This window comes from Equus przewalskii, chromosome 24 (genome assembly GCF_037783145.1).
Source record: "Equus przewalskii isolate Varuska chromosome 24, EquPr2, whole genome shotgun sequence".
NCBI classification, from domain to species: domain Eukaryota; kingdom Metazoa; phylum Chordata; class Mammalia; order Perissodactyla; family Equidae; genus Equus; species Equus przewalskii.
In genome coordinates, this window is record NC_091854.1 from 13,721,309 (window position 1) to 13,739,376 (window position 18,068).

The following is an 18,068-nucleotide window of genomic DNA, read 5'->3' on the forward strand; positions in this document are numbered from 1 at the left end:
TCTACCAGAAGCATGCAGTTTCTTCTCCTCTTTCGTACCATAAATCTTACTGTCCAATGCCACCAGGACTGAGTGGGCAAATCTACTAACTCTGGGGTCTAGTAATATGAAACATATTTCCACACAAATATTGAAGGGTAAATGGGGACCTGGCTGGAAAGGTGGATTAAAACCAGATTGTGGAAAAGATTGTTAGACCTTCATGGCATGACATTTCAGCAGATGCCTTAAAACATGTGGATATTGATAAAGAATAGAAAGAGTTTACGTAACTAAGCCCAAAATAATATTTGTTTTTGTTTTCGGTATTTGGATATTTTTGTTGTGTGTGTGTGGAGGAGTGTATTATTTTTTGGGTCTTTGTCTTGATTTGTTGAGGAGAAGAGGATCGGGTATCAATAATTTAAATTTTGTTCAGAGTTCATTTTTCAGTTATTTTTAAAGTTATTTCATACTAAGGCATTAATAAACCTGTCATTTGATGAATAGACCTGCTAAATCGGCTTCTGTCCAAGTGTGGTCCAAAGACCATCTGCCTCAGAATTACTTGGAGAGCTTCAGAATGCAAATTTCTCTGCCTCACTTCAAATCTGCCAGACCAGAGTCTGTAGGGGCGAGGCCTAGGAATGTGAGTTTAACATTCTCCCCACGTGATTTTTATGCTTATTGTATGAAGGGCATCACTTGCCAACAGACAGGTGAATTCACTTTAAATGTACCTACAAGAGGGGGTGTGTGTGTGTGTATTTATAACAAAGTCAGATTATTGCCCACTCTGATGACTGCTTTGGTCCTTTTTTCCTATAGACCAGGGCAGCCCTGCTTACTTGGCCAAGAATATCATCAAAACCCCAACTGGGCCTTTTGTATATGTGGCCATTTTGTGTCTTACTGATAGGTCTTATGAACAAAAATTAGAAAAATTATAGACAGTTTTAAAACCTTTTTAAAATTAGAGATAAACACATACTTTTCAAAGAACAACAAGAACCCTTGCAGTTCTTGCAATGAATCAGGTTTTCCTTTTCTGATTCTTTTTTTTTTTTTCCTGCTTCTTCTTCTCCCCAAAGTCCCCTAGTACATAGTCGTATATTCTGGTTGTGCTCTGACACCGCCTCAGCATGGCTTGCTGAGCAGTGCTTGGTCCGTGCCCAGGATCTGAACCAGCAAAACCCTGGGCCACCAAAGTGGAGCACGCGAACTTAACCACTTGGCCACAGGGCCAGCCCCTCCTCTTCTGATTCTAAGTGAAGAGGTAATAGACAGGAACCTCAACATGGAGGAATGTTCTTAGGCATCAGTTGCAAGCTTATCTGCCATCGCCCTGCCTTCCTTCTGTTTGAAAGTGTGGCGAGACACCTGTTTAAGCCTGCTTTGTTTCTCTTTATAGATCATGCAACAGATGAGTGACCACCGCTACGACAAACTCACTGTGCCTGATGACATTGCTGCAAACTGTATATATCTAAATATCCCCAGCAAAGGCCATGTCTTGCTACACCGAACCCCGGAAGAGTATCCAGAAAGTGCAAAGGTAAAAAAAAAAAACAAGCTTCCTGGCCACTGCAGCTGGGTTGGCCTCCCTGACAGCCTTCCTGCCTGGGGGGTTTTCATGATGGTGTGACAAATAACAGGGGCTTCCTTTCCTCTCCACACATCAAATCATTCAGAAAGCAGAAAGGATAATATAGTTTAGGGCACAAGGAAAGTTTGTTTAACTCACTCTTCTCCTTCATGTCCTTGGTCACTAATGCATGCACAGTAATGGAGATGATCACGCCGGGTGTTCAGAGCTTTTCAAAAAGTCCTTGAATCATACAAGTCAGTGCTCCAGCTCTGATCAAATGTACTGCCCCACACTCACATACTCTTTATGCATAGAGACCTCCAATTAGATGGTCAACTGTATCATTATTTTCTGACAAATCAGAGCTTCCCTTCATCAGAAGGTCATTTGTTTCTTAAGGCGGAGAAGTATGAATGACCCAAAGAGGTGAGTGCCCTTATCAGGGCTGCAAAAAGAAGGGCTTTTAGGCTGCACATTCTAGGTAGTGAAGGATCAAAAGGATAGAGCAGGAAAAAGTACAGTACACTTAGAATCAGCCAACTGGTGCCTCTAAGAGTCTCTGCCTTTGTGTTCCAGCAAGGGCATTGCCCCTCTATACGGAATTCTTCCTGGTCTGAGACCCCCTTTCTTGTCTTTCGGGGCACTCTGTAGTCTCATCTGTGTACTTTAGTAATTTCAATTTAATCCCACCGAGCAGATAGGAAGTTCTTATCCACAGATCCTTCAAGTGTCCATATCTTTTTTAGGCATTTGGGCGTCTTCATCTCTGGCCAGAGGAACAAGATATTTATACTAAGCATTACTGAAGAGCCTTTAGTAATAACTGATCTTAATTGTTTCACATCTTAAGCTTTAAAAATTTTAAAAAATATTTTATGCCATCTTTTAAGAATGCAATGCTGTATAATTACCAGGCTTACTTTCATAATCAGTCTCCCTCTTGACAGATAAAAGGAGAAGGGTGGGGGCTATGTAGATAATTTCTGTTTCCATGGCTGAAAGTGTGAGCATGAGGAAAATATAGAACTCCTGACCCCACACTGGGGCTTAACCAGCCCTCATACTTTAACGTGCATCAGAGTTGTTGAAAATACAGGTTCCTGGGCCCCCACCCTAGAATCTGCAGCATCAACAGACACCCGGGTCATAGAACTCACTTGGAGAAACACAGCTCTGGATTCTTCATGCCTCTTCAGCCACATGGGTCATCTGACAACGAGACGATCATTAACTGCTTCTGCGTTCAGCCCTGTGTCTGTCAACAATAACTATAAAACATCCATGTTGACTGAGGGCTTCCCCTGTGCCAGGCACTGAGTTCAACATGCTACATGCATTCTCTTATTGACTTCACAACAGCCCTGTGGGGGCGCTGTTATTCTTCCACTCTCACAGAAAAGTAGTCTGAGGCTGGGGGCGATGTCACTTGACTAAAGTCACACTTTAAATAGTAAGTTGACAGAACTGCTTTTGGAACCCAACTTTGTCCAGCTCCAGCACTCTTAATTAACCACTGTACCAAATTTTAAGGAACAAAGTGCTTCCTAAAGAAGCATGGTAGATTGTTTTTAGACACCATGTTTTCAAGTGATTTTGTTTTCCAAAAATGTGCTTCGTTTGATCATCAGAGAAAAATCTGTGGACTGTTAAGTGTTGACACATGCCTTCTATTAGTGTCAAAAGATGCTATAAAATTCACACCTGTAATTTAAAAACAGTTTGACCTGAAATACTTCACTTAAATTCTATTTTGTCAAGTTTTTCCAACGGCATTGGTAAGGAAAGAAACCTAAGTATAGCTGAGAGGGTTTTAAAGTGTGGAGAAAGAGTAATATTCAGACTGAAAACACGGCCACCAACTTTCGGGTATCACTTAATCTAGCAATGACAACGGCAGAGTGAAGGCATCTCTAGTAACAACCACATTTCTGACACATCTTTGGCTTTGAGGTTAAAGCATAGAGCTCGTGGTTAACCAATGCTGCTAGTTCTATGGGTATGGCTGTGGGCATGTGTGTGGTCTCAATTGCATGCATCTCTTGGGGTTAAATGAGTGAAAAGCCTAAATTCACAAGCCAAATTAATTCTCTATACCAGATGGGGAGGAGGGGGTAAGACAGGCAGAAACATAATCCTTCTACTCTACCTTTCCTTGATTCCTGCCGTAGGTTTATGAAAAGCTGAAGGACCATATGCTGATCCCCGTGAGCCATTCTGAAATGGAAAAGGTGGACGGGCTGCTCACCTGCTGCTCCATTTTAATTAACAAGAAAGCAGACTCCTGAGTCGCAGTCCCTCCCTCATAGCTGGCAGCACTGCGCTCACAGGCCGATAACTGTACCCACTCCTTTCGTTCTCGTTGACAATCTGCTGTGCCACTGTGCCACTAACTCTGGTTTAGGGAAGTTTAATTCTCAGTTTAATTGCTTCGTTCTGTACCCTCTCCTCCCTCCCCTCACAGTGGTACCCAAGCTATGGATTTGCTAAATGAATTAAGCAATTTAGAAAATATAGAGCTAATGAATTATTGAAATGTGATTAATAATAGTAAGGAAACACTCATTTTGGTGTTTGTACTATCAGTGTGAAATCATTTAGTTGCCAATATATGCTGAAGTATGTCTTCTTGATCAGTCAGATAAGCTGGGTCTTTTTTTCTCTGTATCATTAATCATCTTTGGTTCCTGTGAAATTCCCTGGTCCATGGATCCCCCCCTTTCCCTCTTTTTTCTTTCTGAACTCTGGAGACTTTCTTTCCAGTTACTTTCCTTTGCCTTTTCCATTGCTGTCACAGTCACCTTGGCCTTGGGTAAAATGCAGGGTGAAATGCCTTCTGGATAACTTGCTGCAAGTCCACCCTGCCTGCCATTGGTCTCCTCTCCCTCTTGACATCTTTTGCCACCACCCCCACTCTCCCCCAGAGGGGCAAATGGGCCCCCCAGCAGAACTGAACTGTGACCAAAATCAGAGCGACTGTTTGGGGGAGAATTAACTACACAGAGGCACATCCTGATGGGGTTTGTTCCAGAAATCTAAATTCCAGAAGAAGTAGGGCACCACACCTAGGAAGGTAAATTTGGCTTCACATGTTTGCCAGGGGATCGTAGATCAAGAAGCTTGGAAACACCCCGTGGGTACAACATGTTAGAAAGTCTTTAAGTCACATTCCATGAATTTTTGCTTCATTACTAGCCATATCCAGACCTTGGGGAATAGTCTTATTTTTTCCTTCAGCTCCTTTCTGTTTTCCCCCATCATGACTCACCCTATTTCCAGCCTTCTATTCCCTGCAGTTATCCTGGTCTAGCAAAGTTATTTCTTTCAAAATAGACATCACATCTAAAAATGTTTATTGATGGTCTAGTGCAAGCCAGATGGAGCATGTTCAGGAAGTGATCAGCTTGGTGCTTGAAACCAACCGCAGATAATGAACAGTTCTGCTTTCAAATATCCATGAATATTTACTGTGGAATTCAATTAAGACTTCTTTCCTCTTTAGCCTTCAAATTACACGACCTTAAACTTGCAAAGAACAATCCCGCAGGGATGGGAGAGATCATTGTCTTCTACTTAAACCTGAAAGAATCAGCCTTTTAAAGCAAGCCAGGGAAATGGTACTTTCGAAGGAATGGTGACTGATCCAGGCATGTTATCAAACTTCCTGGTCATCTCTACGTTTCCTGTATTGCCTGTGGCTTGTTTAAGATTAAGAATCAGGGAGATTAAGAAATACTGCTTCAAGCTTTGCTCTGCTCACCTGTGTGTTTGTTATCAAACATTTCTTATGTTTGGTGACCAAGAGAGAATGATTTTCATTAATTTCATCTCCCCCTTAGCAAATGGAAATGATAAACGTCTGAGAAAGCCAAGACATCCTTAACCACTATCTGCCTTTTTCATTTATTTGATGGTTTTATGCCAGACTTTGAAGAAATTCCTTCTCTTCCTTTTTGCTTAACTTTAAAATTTGTGGGGCTGGCCCAGTGGCACAGCAGTTAAGTTCACACGTTCCACTTTGGTGGCCCAGGGTCTGCCGGTTCGGATCCCGGGTGCAGACATGGCACCGCTCATCAAGCCATGCTGTGGCAGGTCTCCCACATATAAAGTAGAGGAAGATGGGCACGGATGTTAGCTCAGGGTCAGTCTTCCTCAGCAAAAAGGGGAGGATTGGTGGCAGATGTTAGCTCAGGGCTGATCTTCCTCAAAATACAATAAAATAAAATTCATTTCACATGCAAATGTCTAATTATATGCATCCTATGAATGAATCATATCTTGACCACTGTCATATTTCCAACTGTCTCATTGTGGGTGAATAATATATTTTTACCAGAGAGAATGAATGTTACCCACATGCCAAGTTAATAAAGAAAAATTGTCCCCTGCAGTGATGGTTGCCCTTTTAGGTTAAATCTGGCCCTGTGCTGGCAAAAGCAGAAAGTCTCCTTGTGAGAGTTCATCTCAAAAACAACCATGGGAAAACTACCCCAATCCACCAGTTTAGGCCTAATATTAAAGTTAACTGACAAAATTTCCGTTATCTTTTCTTCTATCCTTCCACATTAAAGAACTTTCCTCTAGTGGGTTTAGTCAATTGCAAATGAATAGATTTTTTGGGGAACAATTTGTTCTACAGAAGCCTGTTTTTCACTTTTCTTTACTTCTTTCCCTTTTGCCTTTGTCTCAAGAAATCACTTAGAGTCTGTGTGCCTCTTCCACAGAATCTTACTCTGCACTGCTGCGTCAGCTGCTAGACTGGCTTCTTTGGACTCCGTATGTGATAGGATGATGTGAAGATCTAAAATATTACTTCTTTGATGTTCTCATCAGCATAACATTATCTTTGAAGAGGAAAGATAACCCTCTTGTCTATTGTGATGTGTAAGGGTAGATACACTAACGGAAACTGCTTTTCAACATTATAAACATATTATAATATCTATTTAAGTAAGTAAAAGTTGAGTCAGAATTACTTGGCCAGTAAGACTCAATTTAATAAAGATAATATAGAGAAAGTACATTATTTAGCATTATTTCTCCAAATATGATGGATTGCTATAGAAATCAGCAGGCAGAGCCCTCTAATGTGTATTGATTGCTCTTTTAAGCTACTGTGAACAGATTACTAAGACCATCTCTTCATCTCTAAGGCAGGAAGATAGTCCATAGATGAATAATGTGACTTATATAGAGTTGCATGTTAGACTTTGTCATTATTTACTCTTTAACATTCTACAGACCTCAGACATGATTTCCACATGGTGTTAGATTCGTGCATTTTATTTTACTGACCATCTTCTTCCAGCCAATGTATGGTTATCCACTCTGTGTGCCAAAACCAGTAATGCCTTTCACGGCCCTTTAGTCCAGAGAAGTCCTGCACTGATTTTAGTCTCTTGCTGTCCTGATCCTACAAGTGTACCAATCATGATGGAATAAAGTGTGAGTTGTACTGTGATCAACAGCGTATGTCTTTTTTTTGCAATAGAAACTGCTGAGGTGAATGAAGTCGCCGTTTCCTTGCTATCAGAGATGGGAAGTTTTCTCTCTTGTACTGTGAGCTGTGGAATTAGAAATACTGTACCTGTAAATTGGCTACCATCATAAAGCTTGAATTCAAATAATATTTGCAGTGGTACTTCATGCTTCAGGTACTTAGAAAGGATGCATACTCTCCATGCTAGGTCAGGAGATCTTGATTTCACATATGCTCCTCCTTCAAAAGGCTTCCCTTGGGCCCAGCCCCATGGCCGAGTGGTTGAAGTTCCATGAAATCCACTTCAGCAGCCTAGCTTCACAGGTTCACGGGCACAGACCTACTCCACACACCAACCACACTGTGGAGGTGTCCCACATACAAAAAAATAGAGAAAGATTAGCACAGATGTTATCTCAGGGTGAATCTTCCTCAGGGGGAAAAAAAAAGGCTTCCCTTCTTCCCTTAACTCATAACTCTGGTCAGCACATTATATGGCTCAGTGATGGAGGCAGCTGATCAATCTTTTTCTTCCTTCATGCAAGAGTTTGGTTTTGGTTTTTGCTTGTTTTACAGTAAGTGTCTTTTAGGAAACTTGAAAGTCTTTTTAATGAGGGTTTTTATTTCCAACAATTTTTTTTTAACTGAAAGTAGCTTTATTGGCTTCTTTTTCAAGTTGTAAAAATAACTGCTCACTGTAAAAATAAAATTCACACAATACAAAAGAATCTATAAACACAAAAGTAAAAAGAAAAAATTAACCCAAATTTCATCACCTAGAGATAGCCACTATTAACATCTCAGAGAATATCCACATATCTATGAATAGGTGCAAATATGGAATAATTTTGCATAATCCTGCTGTTCTGTAGCTTGCTTCCTTCACTTAGCAATATATTGTGAGCATCTCTCCATGTCAGTAGGTATAGACTTACATCATCAGTGTTAATAGCCCTGAATATTCCATGACACCGTTGTCGAAGTGGCTCTTTCTAGTTTATCTGGAGTGTTTATATCACAGATGTTTGGTATGCCCACATTGCTGGGGCCTTCAAGCTGTTGAAAATATGCTGCTTATAAGGTTTTACACACACCCAGAGTTAGTCCAATCTGGTATCTTCTTATTGTAACTGAATGGTATATGCAAATGCTCACCAGAAGCACAGACCAGTACTAAAATTCTTGGGAGAGGTCATTGATTTAATCACACTGCCTCAGTTGATGGTGCATTGGTTAGTTCTCCATTGTTTAGACTGGCATGGATATGGGTGATGAAGCTACAAAATGCCAACAGTCAGCCCTGCAAACCTGTTCTGGGCCCCCATAGCAGATGGAACCCCTCCACATAAGTGCCAGAGGGCCCCACACAGAGGAGGGGGAGACACTTATTAAAGGAAGAGTTGGCAAGGGTCCCCTGACTGATTTTCCTCACAGCGTTCCAGAAGAATGGAGGAAGGAAAGAATGAGGAAAATCCCCTCTCGTGACAAGCTGCAGATTCTGGAAATGGGAATTTTGCTGAACAAAGAATGCTGGTCAACAATAGTTTTAGACAAGTGAGCACATGTTTAACAAGTGCCCACACCCTGCCAGCTCCGGGTTCAGCTCCTGTCTTTCGAGAGCCCACAGTCTGGGAGGGGCAGGGAAGGAAGACTACACAAGTGCACAGACGATTATGACACAACAGAAGGTAAGGTAAGAACTAAAAAGAACAGTGCCGTAGAGGTTCCTACGGAGGGGAGACCAGACGGAGGAATCAGCATTTGAACTTGGCTTGGAAGGACGGCGCTGGCTTCATTAGGCTGGATGTGAGTGCAGGAATTCGACACTGAGAGAACAGCGTGAGCAAAGCCCTGGAGGTGGGAGAGCATAGTGTGCGCTTCAGAAGCACCTATTGTGTACCAGTTAACTCTGCTAGGCCCTGGGCATGCAATGGTGACAGTCCCTGCTTTTCTAGAATTTACATCCAAATAGGAAGATGGACATTAAACAAGGTACAGCAAGTGTGATGAATATTATGAAAGGAGAATGGGTGCTCAGAGCAGATGGTAGGGGCAAGCAAGTGGATTTGTTTGGCTGAAACATGGGACAAATATAAGAGCATAGTGAGACAATGTGGGTGGAATGTCAAGGGCTTGCTGCTAAGGTAGAGGGTTTGGACTGAATTTGGCAGTCTGTGAGGATCCCCTGAAGACTTTTGGGTTAGAGAGTGATATTACTGGAGCTTGATATAGCAGCATTATATAGGATGGATGGGAAGGGAGACTAGTGTTTCTCTAAGTTTAACTTTTCCAAGTTTAACGTGTCATTTAAACATCTCTTCTCACCACCAAAATGGAGCCTGAAAGCTGGGCAATTAACTCTGTATTTTCTGTCTTGAAAAACAGATTAATAACACCTTCCTCTTCCAACTCCAAAGGGACAATTTCAACACAGGTGAGATAAAAGGACTGAAGGGTTCTTTGGAAGAAATGTATAATGTAAATATCATTATCGTCATCATTATCCTCATTAACTCCTATCACAGCAAGTCTGGATCCCATCAAAATGTCATCTTCTATTTGAAACATCAATCACCTACTCCAGAAATAACTCCTAATGTTCACCATTGATGCCTCTAAACTGGCCTGACAGCTCCTGTGGCGAATTCACAGGTTTCCTTGGTAGCCGACACAGCTGCTCCAAAGACGTACTTGCATTAGGGAACTGTTGGCAAATTGGAATGTTCCCCATCTCCCTTGCCCTCCAAACACTCATTTCTAACTGTGAAAGCTGGGCCACTTATAGCACAAGATACCTGGGATTATCAAGCTTTTTGTAGAGCATGTAAGTGCCAAATATGTTACTGTCACTATAAATAAATAAAAGATTCAAACCAGTATGCCAGCTAACCACTTGGTAAAATATAGCTTGGGCTGGCTTGTGACATGAATGCCTAAAAGCAATGGTGGGTATCTAGGTCTTGGGAAGCCCCCTCTATTCATAAATAGAAGGCTTAGTCATTTGGCTATGAGTACAAAGAAAGAGCTTGAGTGAATCAACACAGACATAAGAAGATAGTTTGCTTTTTCCTATGCTTAAAATTTTTTAAATATGTATTTTTAAGTTCTTGCTCACGGACAAGGAGACTTACTGATTAGCTAGAACTTTGGGGCAGAGCTCAGGACAACTGTTCAAAATTAAACTAGGAAAACACGTGTCAAAATTTCCCACTATCCCATAAGAGTACAAAGACTGCATATTTCACATAATGCAGGAAAAGTTCAGGCATTAAACAAATTCTGATTCCAAGCAACAGTTGAGCTATGTAGAAATGTTAGCTCTTCAACCTCTGGAAAGAGCTTGTGGAATAAACAGATTCATGGATCCAACAGAGGCTTAAAATTCCAGGGCGGGATATGAACAAAGTCATCTGTTTTATTTACATGGGACCCACATGAGCATGTGAGCTCCACTAGAGTTAATGCTGGATGTCAACCTGGGTCTTGCTTGCTTTCTAGGCCTGATAATAAGTGGGGAGGATGGAAGGAACATTGTTGCCATGGAAGGATGATAACAAGGAATCTGTTTGATAGGAAATAGGATTCACCCCGACTTGAATCAAATGAAGAGCTTTTTAGTGAAGGTCTGTTTCAAAGGCGTGGATGTTAAGGGTACAGACAGGAGGTGGTAAGACACCCAGCAACCAGCTGTCAGCTGCACCCCTAGGCCCAAGAGGACAAGGACAGGAAATCGTGCTACTGGATCTAGGACAGATGAGGGGCCACAGCACCGGGTTCCAGAGCAGGGAAGCAGTACCCCAGCCTCTCTCTTCTCACTCTGTGAAGTGCTGGTGCTCCCTATTGACTGAACACAACTGCAAGATGGCTATTGATGGGGCCCAGTTGATGCTGCCTGCAGGGTTCAGCTTCCTGGGGCATGGAGCTGGCAGAGAAGGGCAGAGAAAGGATCTGGAGAGGGTAGAGGATAATCAGCACGATGCCACTGTGAAAATGAGCTCTTAGTCCGTCAGAGAGTAGCCATCACCAACTCTATCTCTCAAGGTTGGCATTTAAATCATATTTCTTGGCAAATTCCTCAGGCACATGCCAGTTCTGTGGTCTGGCTCTCCCTCTCTCCATATCAGAAAATGATTGGAGCAGAACCAATGGTAGAACATGAGTCTGCACAGCCCCAGGGTGAAAGAACATCACATTCCAGACTCATGAGTCCTGGACCTCTTTAGTAAGCACTATGTTAATTCTAAAATTAGTGCAGTCTCTGGGGCACCTGGTGTCCAAAAACAGCTAGTTGCCTTTTTACAGCATGCCCATGACCTGCTGGTGACATAAAGTTGTTTAGGATTCCAAAGAACCTATTTTCTCTGTTTCCCCTTGTGTTTGCACATACAGCAGGCCTTGCCAGGCACAAGGTTTTTTGATTTTACATAGTTATGTTGCTCGTGGGGATAATATTCAGTGTAAACTCATAGTAGTGAGTTCCCCATTACTGGGAGTGTTCAAGTAGACACTGAAGGACCACATCTAAGAGTGAGTGTAGAAAGATTATTCTATCCAGTAAAATCTGATATAGATGCCATCTGATGTCCTTTACCACCCTGGAATTCTATGATTAGGTATTTGTACTGTTCTGATCCTGGGTGACTTTCCTTTCCCCTCTGCCACCCCTGGTCTCCCAATTATGTGAATATTGTTCTCATTTATTAAATAATGGTAATAAGGGTTCCTTGTCCAGCATGACAGCATGAGATCTGTGGACCGGCTCCCCAGTAAAGCTGATGAAGATTATTTTTGAAAAGCATTTAAAGTCTTTGGAAATGGTCATGAGTATATACAGCAAATGAAGAAACATTTATTCAAGAAAATCTACTATACTTGGTAACATCAGTGAGAATCTGTGATATGTGAACCAGCGCTGTTCCTCCTCTCCTCCCAGCTCCGTGAGACAGACCTCCACTCTGGACTGGTGGAGCTAAGAACATAAGGCCGTCTCTCCCAGCAGCCCTGCTCAGCATCACATCAGCCATCACAATCATTTCAGCATTGCTCAACCTGCCCTCAACTACCTGGTGCTGAGATTAAGTTCTGAGCAAGTGTGGCCGGGAGATGGGGGCTCCCCCTTCCTCCCAGCCCTACTCGTGGGATAGAGGCCCTAACTTGAATATGGCACCAAGGAGAGTACTGGGACCCTGAATGCCCTTGCCCTGGCTCATATGGCAGGATTTCTAGCCAGGAGAAACAAGCCGAAAAGACCTGAGGCTACTGCCTTGCCTCCATCTAGCACTCAACAGCTAAAGCAAAGATGTCACTCAGAGAGGAGGATGCCACTGTCCCTGCCCCCTGCTACAGATCCATGCCACACAGATTTTGGCCAGCGGTAGAAGCAGGTTATAGAACAAAGAGCTCCAAATTCCTCACCAAAGAACTGACTGCACTTGGAACAGAGTGTGAAGAAGTTCGAGTCTAAGGGTGCTCTCAAAAACAGTGGAGGTGGTAGTGAAAAGCACTGGCAAAGAGATTGGTAGACTCCTTGAAGATAAAGGCTAACTGTGGGCATCCAGATTGGAAAGGAAGAAGTAAAACTCTCTCTATTCACAGATGATATGATCTTATGTATAGAAAATCCTAAGGAGGCCACTAAAAACTGATTGGAACTAGTAAACAAGTTCAACTAGATTTTAGGATAAAAAGTGAATATAAAAACAGTGTGCTTCTATATACTTGCAGTGAACAATCCAAAAATGAAATTAAGAAAAGAATTCCATTTACAATAGCATCAGAAAGAATAAAATATTTATGAATAAATTTAATAAAAGAAATATAAAACTTATACTCTGAAAATTACAAAACTGTTGAAAAAAATTAAAGATCTAAATAAATAGAAAAAACCTCTCATGTTTAAACATTAGAAGACTTAATATTGTTAAGATGGCAATACTCCCCAAATTAATCTACAAAGTAATCCCCATTAGAATCCTAGCTGACTTCTTTGTAGAAATTGACAAGCTGATTCAAAAATTCACATGGAGGGGCTGGCCCGGTGGCGTAGTGGTTAAGTTCGTGTGCTCCACTTCTGGCAGCCCGGGTTTGCCAGGTTCAGATCCCCAGTGCAGACCTACACACCGCTCATCAAGCCATGCTGTGGCAGCGTCCCATATACAAAATAAAGGAAGATTGGCACAGGTGTTAGCTCAGCAACAATCTTCCTCAAGCAAAAAAAGGAAGATTGGCAACAGATGTTAGCTCAGGGTCAATCTTTCTCACAAAAAAAAGAAATTCACATGTAGTCACAAGGAGGTCCAAATAGCTAAAATAATACTGAAAAAGAAGAATAAAGTTGGAGGACTCACTTCCCAATTTCAAAACTTAAAAAGCAACAGTAATCAAGACAGTGTGGTACTGGCACAGGGATAGACATATAGATCAATGGAATAGAATTGAGAGTCCAGAAATAAAGCCCTGTGTCCATGGTCAACTGATTTTCAACAAGGGTGCCAAGACCATTCAATGAAGGAAAGAATAGTCTTTTCAACAAATGCTGCTGGGAGAACTGGATACTCACATGCATATGAATGAAGTTAGACCCTTTCCTTACACCATATACAAAAATTAACTCAAAGTGGGTCAAAGACCTCAACGTAAGAGCTAAAATATAAAACTCCTTGAAGAAAACATAGGAGAAAATCTTCATGACCTCAGATTTGGCACTGGATTCTTAGATATGACACCAAGAGGTAACAAAAGAAAAACTAGATAAATTGGGCTTCATCAAAATTGAAAACGTTTGTACTTCAAAGGCAATTATCAAGAAAGTTAGTAGACAACCCACCAAATGGGAAAAAATATTTGCAAATAATATATCTGATAAGATGTTATATCTAGAATATAGAAAGAACTCTTACAACTCAATAATAAAAAAAAGACAAATAACCAATTTTAAAATGGGCAAAAGGAACTGCAGAGACATTTCTACGAAGAAGATGTTCAAATGGCTGATAAACACGTGAAAAGATGTTTGACATCATTGGTCATCAGGCATGTGCAAATCAAAATCACAGTGAGCTACCACTTCATACCTGTTAGAATGCCTAGAACCAAAAAGTCAGACAATCACAAGTATTAGCAAGGATGTGGAGCAATCAGAACCCTCACACACTGCTGACGGGAATGTAAAATGCAGCCACTTTGGAAAACAGTCTGGCGGTTCCTCAAACATTTAAACGTTGAGTTATCATATATAGACCCAGCAATTCCAGTCCTAGGTACATACCCAAGAGAAATGAAAGCATGTGTCTACACAAAAACTTGTACATGGGTTATAGCAGCATTATTCAAAATGAACAAAGGGGGGAGAAAACCTAAATGGATATGAACTGATGAATGTGTTATCTTCTTACAATGGAATATTATTCAGCCATAAAAGAGAATGAAGTACTGACACATGCTACAACATCATTGACCCTGAAAGCATTATGCCAAGTGAAAGAAGCCAGTCACAAAAGACCACACGCTACATGATTCCAATTATGTGAGATTTCCAGAATAGGCAAATCTGTAGAGACACAAAGTGGACTAGTGGTTGCTTAGGGCCGGGAGTGGGGGGAGGAGAGAGGAGGGAGAGATGGAGAAATAACTAAAGGATAGGTTTGGTTTTTTTTATGTAATTGACCGTGGTGATGATTGCATATATCTGTGAACATGCTTAAAACCATTGAATTTTACACTTTAAATGGTGAGTTGTTTAGTATATGAATTATATCTCAATAAAGCTGATTTTCTTAGCGACGGTAATAATACTTTTTGTCTTCTTCATATCTCAAAGGGTGGTTGGCAACATTAAATGAGAGAATTTATACCAAAGTACGTGGTACCTTATGCAGTGCTATACAAATGTGGCCTATTATGTTCTTGAATGGGATTAATGAGCTTTTCACCAGCACCTGTCAGTACAAACTCATAAGCTCCCATTCCTAAAACTACCTTAGCCTCCAATTAGATTTCCTTTTCTTTAGTGGTTAAAATTCATTGACAGAGTCCAACTCTTGAAATAGTGCTGCATAATAATTGCTTATGGAATGCTTCTTACCATCACAGCCCTTTTAAAAGAGGAAATAACGTTTCTTTTATATGTTTTTCTAAAACTCAGCTCAAGTGCACATAATTACCACACATACCAAGTTCCTCGTTATGTCAACCTGGAGTCCACATGGCCTGTATAATAATTTGCTAACTGGTAACTGTTCCTTTAGCTAGCCCTGGTGGTCTAGTGGTTAAGATTTGGCACTCTCACTGCCACAGCCTGGATTCGTTTCCCAGTCAGGGAACCACACCATCCAGTCTGCCGGTTGTCATACTGTGGTGGTTGTGATGCTGGAAACTATGCTACCAGTATTTCAAATACCAGCAGGGTCACCCATGGTGGACAGGTCTCAGTAGAGCTTCCAGACTAGGACAGACTAGGAAGAAGGACCTGGCCACCCACTTCCGAAAAAATTGGCCATGAAAACCCTACGAATAGCAGCAGAGGATTGTCTGATACAGCGCCAGAAGGTGAGAGGATGGCGCAAAAAGAGCAGGCAGGGTTCTGCTCAGCTGTCCACAGGGTCGTTAGGAGTTGGAATCCACTGGACAGCACTAACAACAACAAAATTGTTCCTTTCCTCTAGACTTCCCAAAACCTGCATTATTTTTTGGCCGTACTTTGCTCTTCTGAGTTGGGGTGAACAGCAGTCTGAATAAGCAGAAGAAGAGAAGAAAGAAATTGCTCAGAATGGCCAGGATGAGAGTAACAGTGAAAGAAACTGGTTCTTGGCCAAGTGAGCCCTTGAGTGCAGCACCAAGCCAGCGTTTTTATATGAGAAAGGGAGGGAGACATCAAGTTCCCCTCTCTGGTGGCATGTTCTTTCCCTTGCCTGGCCTGGCCAATCCCACAGTCTAAACACTGCTTCCTTTTTCATACATTTATCCAGCTTTGGACCCCAGCCCACCCTCCATTTGACGTGCAAGCAGCTGATACCTTTTTGGTCTCTTTTTGAATTTTGTAAATAGTATTTAATAATAAGAGCTTTTAAAAACATTTTTTTAGCTCTATGTGCCTGGCATGGTGCCAGGAAGTGTTAACTCACCTCTTTCCCTCCCAAGTGCCCTGTGAAGCAGATGACAAACTAAAGCCCAGAGAGACTCAGTCACTGAAGAGAGTCACACAGCTAGTGGGTGTGGCTCTGGGACTCAAACCCCTCCGTTTGGGCAGCTCAGCCTGTGCTCTTCAGCATGAGTCTATGCTGCACATTGAAAACAGGTGGCCTACTAAAATTCCTAAATTATTGCACATCAAAGCATGTTAGGAATGTATGCAGTTTTCCTACCTCTGCTTTTCTGTATTGATGCAGATCTGGGAGAGTGCGTTGTCCCTCTTTCCCAGAGGCATCCCTTGGCTGAGCCTCAGAAACAAAGGAAATCTGACAACCTTGTTTGCTAACAGCAGTTCTTGCTGAAAAATTGTGGAGTAACAGCGCCCTCAGGTGGTCATTTGAGTTTTCTCATGAGGCCTCTTGGCCTGGAGAAGGGATACCAATGCTGTGGCTGCCGACCTAGCGCCCTTTGTGGTATGCGTGACTCCTGGGTAAACTGAGCTCCCTAGGACCTGGCTGTGGAGCCGGCCTGGGCGGATTCTGTGGCCTGGCCTCTCCCAGTGTGGCTGAAACCAGAAATGGAGTCAAAGTCACTGCAGGGGTGTTTAAGATCCATATACACTGCAATCTGGGAAGGTCTGAGAGCTTCATGGCCAGGGATCTGCCCCCCTGCCACCCACTCCTGGCCCACGTCTGCATTTCCTCCATGGAGCATCAGCTCTTTAGCTAAGGATTTGTTCCAGTGCTGGAAAAAAATCACCACCCCTGGGGTAGGGGTGGGGATGGCAACGCTTTAATTCTTATTAGTTATTCACATCTTCATGTGAAATATGTCCATCTGACCCCTATCTGGATCAGATACTTTAAGGAAAAGGAAAGAACCTTAGGATAATGAGAGCTGGGCATAGGTGAGGAAGACAAGAAATAAAGAAAGGAAGAAGAATCAGAGAGGAGAGAAGAGGCAGGGAGAGGTGGCGAGGTGACAAGAAGAGAGGAGAGGGGAGAGGAGGGGAGGAGAGTAAGAGGAAGGGAGGGCAGGAGGCTAGCCCAGACCCTTCTGCAGTCTGACTCAGTCCCCATTGCCCCAGCCTTCGCAAGCATCAAGAACCTGCAAGGGCATTTTTGTTCAATGCACCAGACATTTCACTGGCTCCCACTGGACTCCCATAATTGCTTGGTGTATAGTCTGGGCTCTCCAGAGAAACAGAATTAATAGGATGGATGGATAGATAGACAGATGGATAGATAGATGATAGATAGATTTACTGTAGGGAATGGCTCTTGTGATTATGGAGTCTCAGAACTCCAAGTCCTGCAGCCAGCAAGCTGGAGTCCAGGAGAGCCGATTGTATAGTTCCAGCCCAAGTCCAAGGGCCTGAGAACCTGGAGAGGCAATGGCGTAAGTTCCAGTCTGAGTCCAAGTCTGAAGGCGGGAGAAGACCTTTGTCCCAGCTCAAGGCAGAGAAAGAGAATTCCTTCTTACTCAGCCTTTTGTTCTATTCGAGCCTTCAAGGGATTGGCTGAGGCCCACCCACATTGAAGAGGGCAATCTGCTTAACTCATTCTGCCAATTCAAATGCTAATCTCGTCCAGAAACGCTCTCACAGACCACTCAGAAATAGCGTTCAAGCAAACACCTGGGCTCGCTGCGGCCCAGTCAGGTTGACGTGTAGGATTAACCGTCATACCTGGAACAGCGTATGTCAGTACACTGCTCTTTGGTTGTTGGCGCCCAGGCTGTTCTCACCCTAGTCAGTAGAGGCTGAAGGCAGAAACAGCCTTTCTGGCATCATAGCACCAGCATTGAACACAGGAAGTGCTCTGGATGTTTGAAAAGTGTAAAAATAGGGGCCAGCCCGGTGGCGCAGTGGTTAAGTGTGCACATTCTGCTTCAGCA

General features: G+C 42.5%; 1 protein-coding gene across 7 annotated transcripts in view; it reads left to right on the top strand.

Moving 5' to 3' along the window:
- DDAH1 (dimethylarginine dimethylaminohydrolase 1) overlaps positions 1-7,025 on the top strand; it is a 125,117-nt gene extending 118,092 nt beyond the window's left edge. For all 7 annotated transcript variants that reach the window (XM_070592071.1, XM_070592066.1, XM_070592067.1 and 4 more), the window contains exons 5-6: positions 1,391-1,534; positions 3,736-7,025. In XM_070592071.1, coding sequence (XP_070448172.1) covers positions 1,391-1,534; positions 3,736-3,852 — 261 coding nt within the window. In that variant the 3' untranslated portion in view covers positions 3,853-7,025. The remainder of the gene's footprint in view (positions 1-1,390; positions 1,535-3,735) is intronic.
- Positions 7,026-18,068: the final 11,043 nt, after the last annotated feature.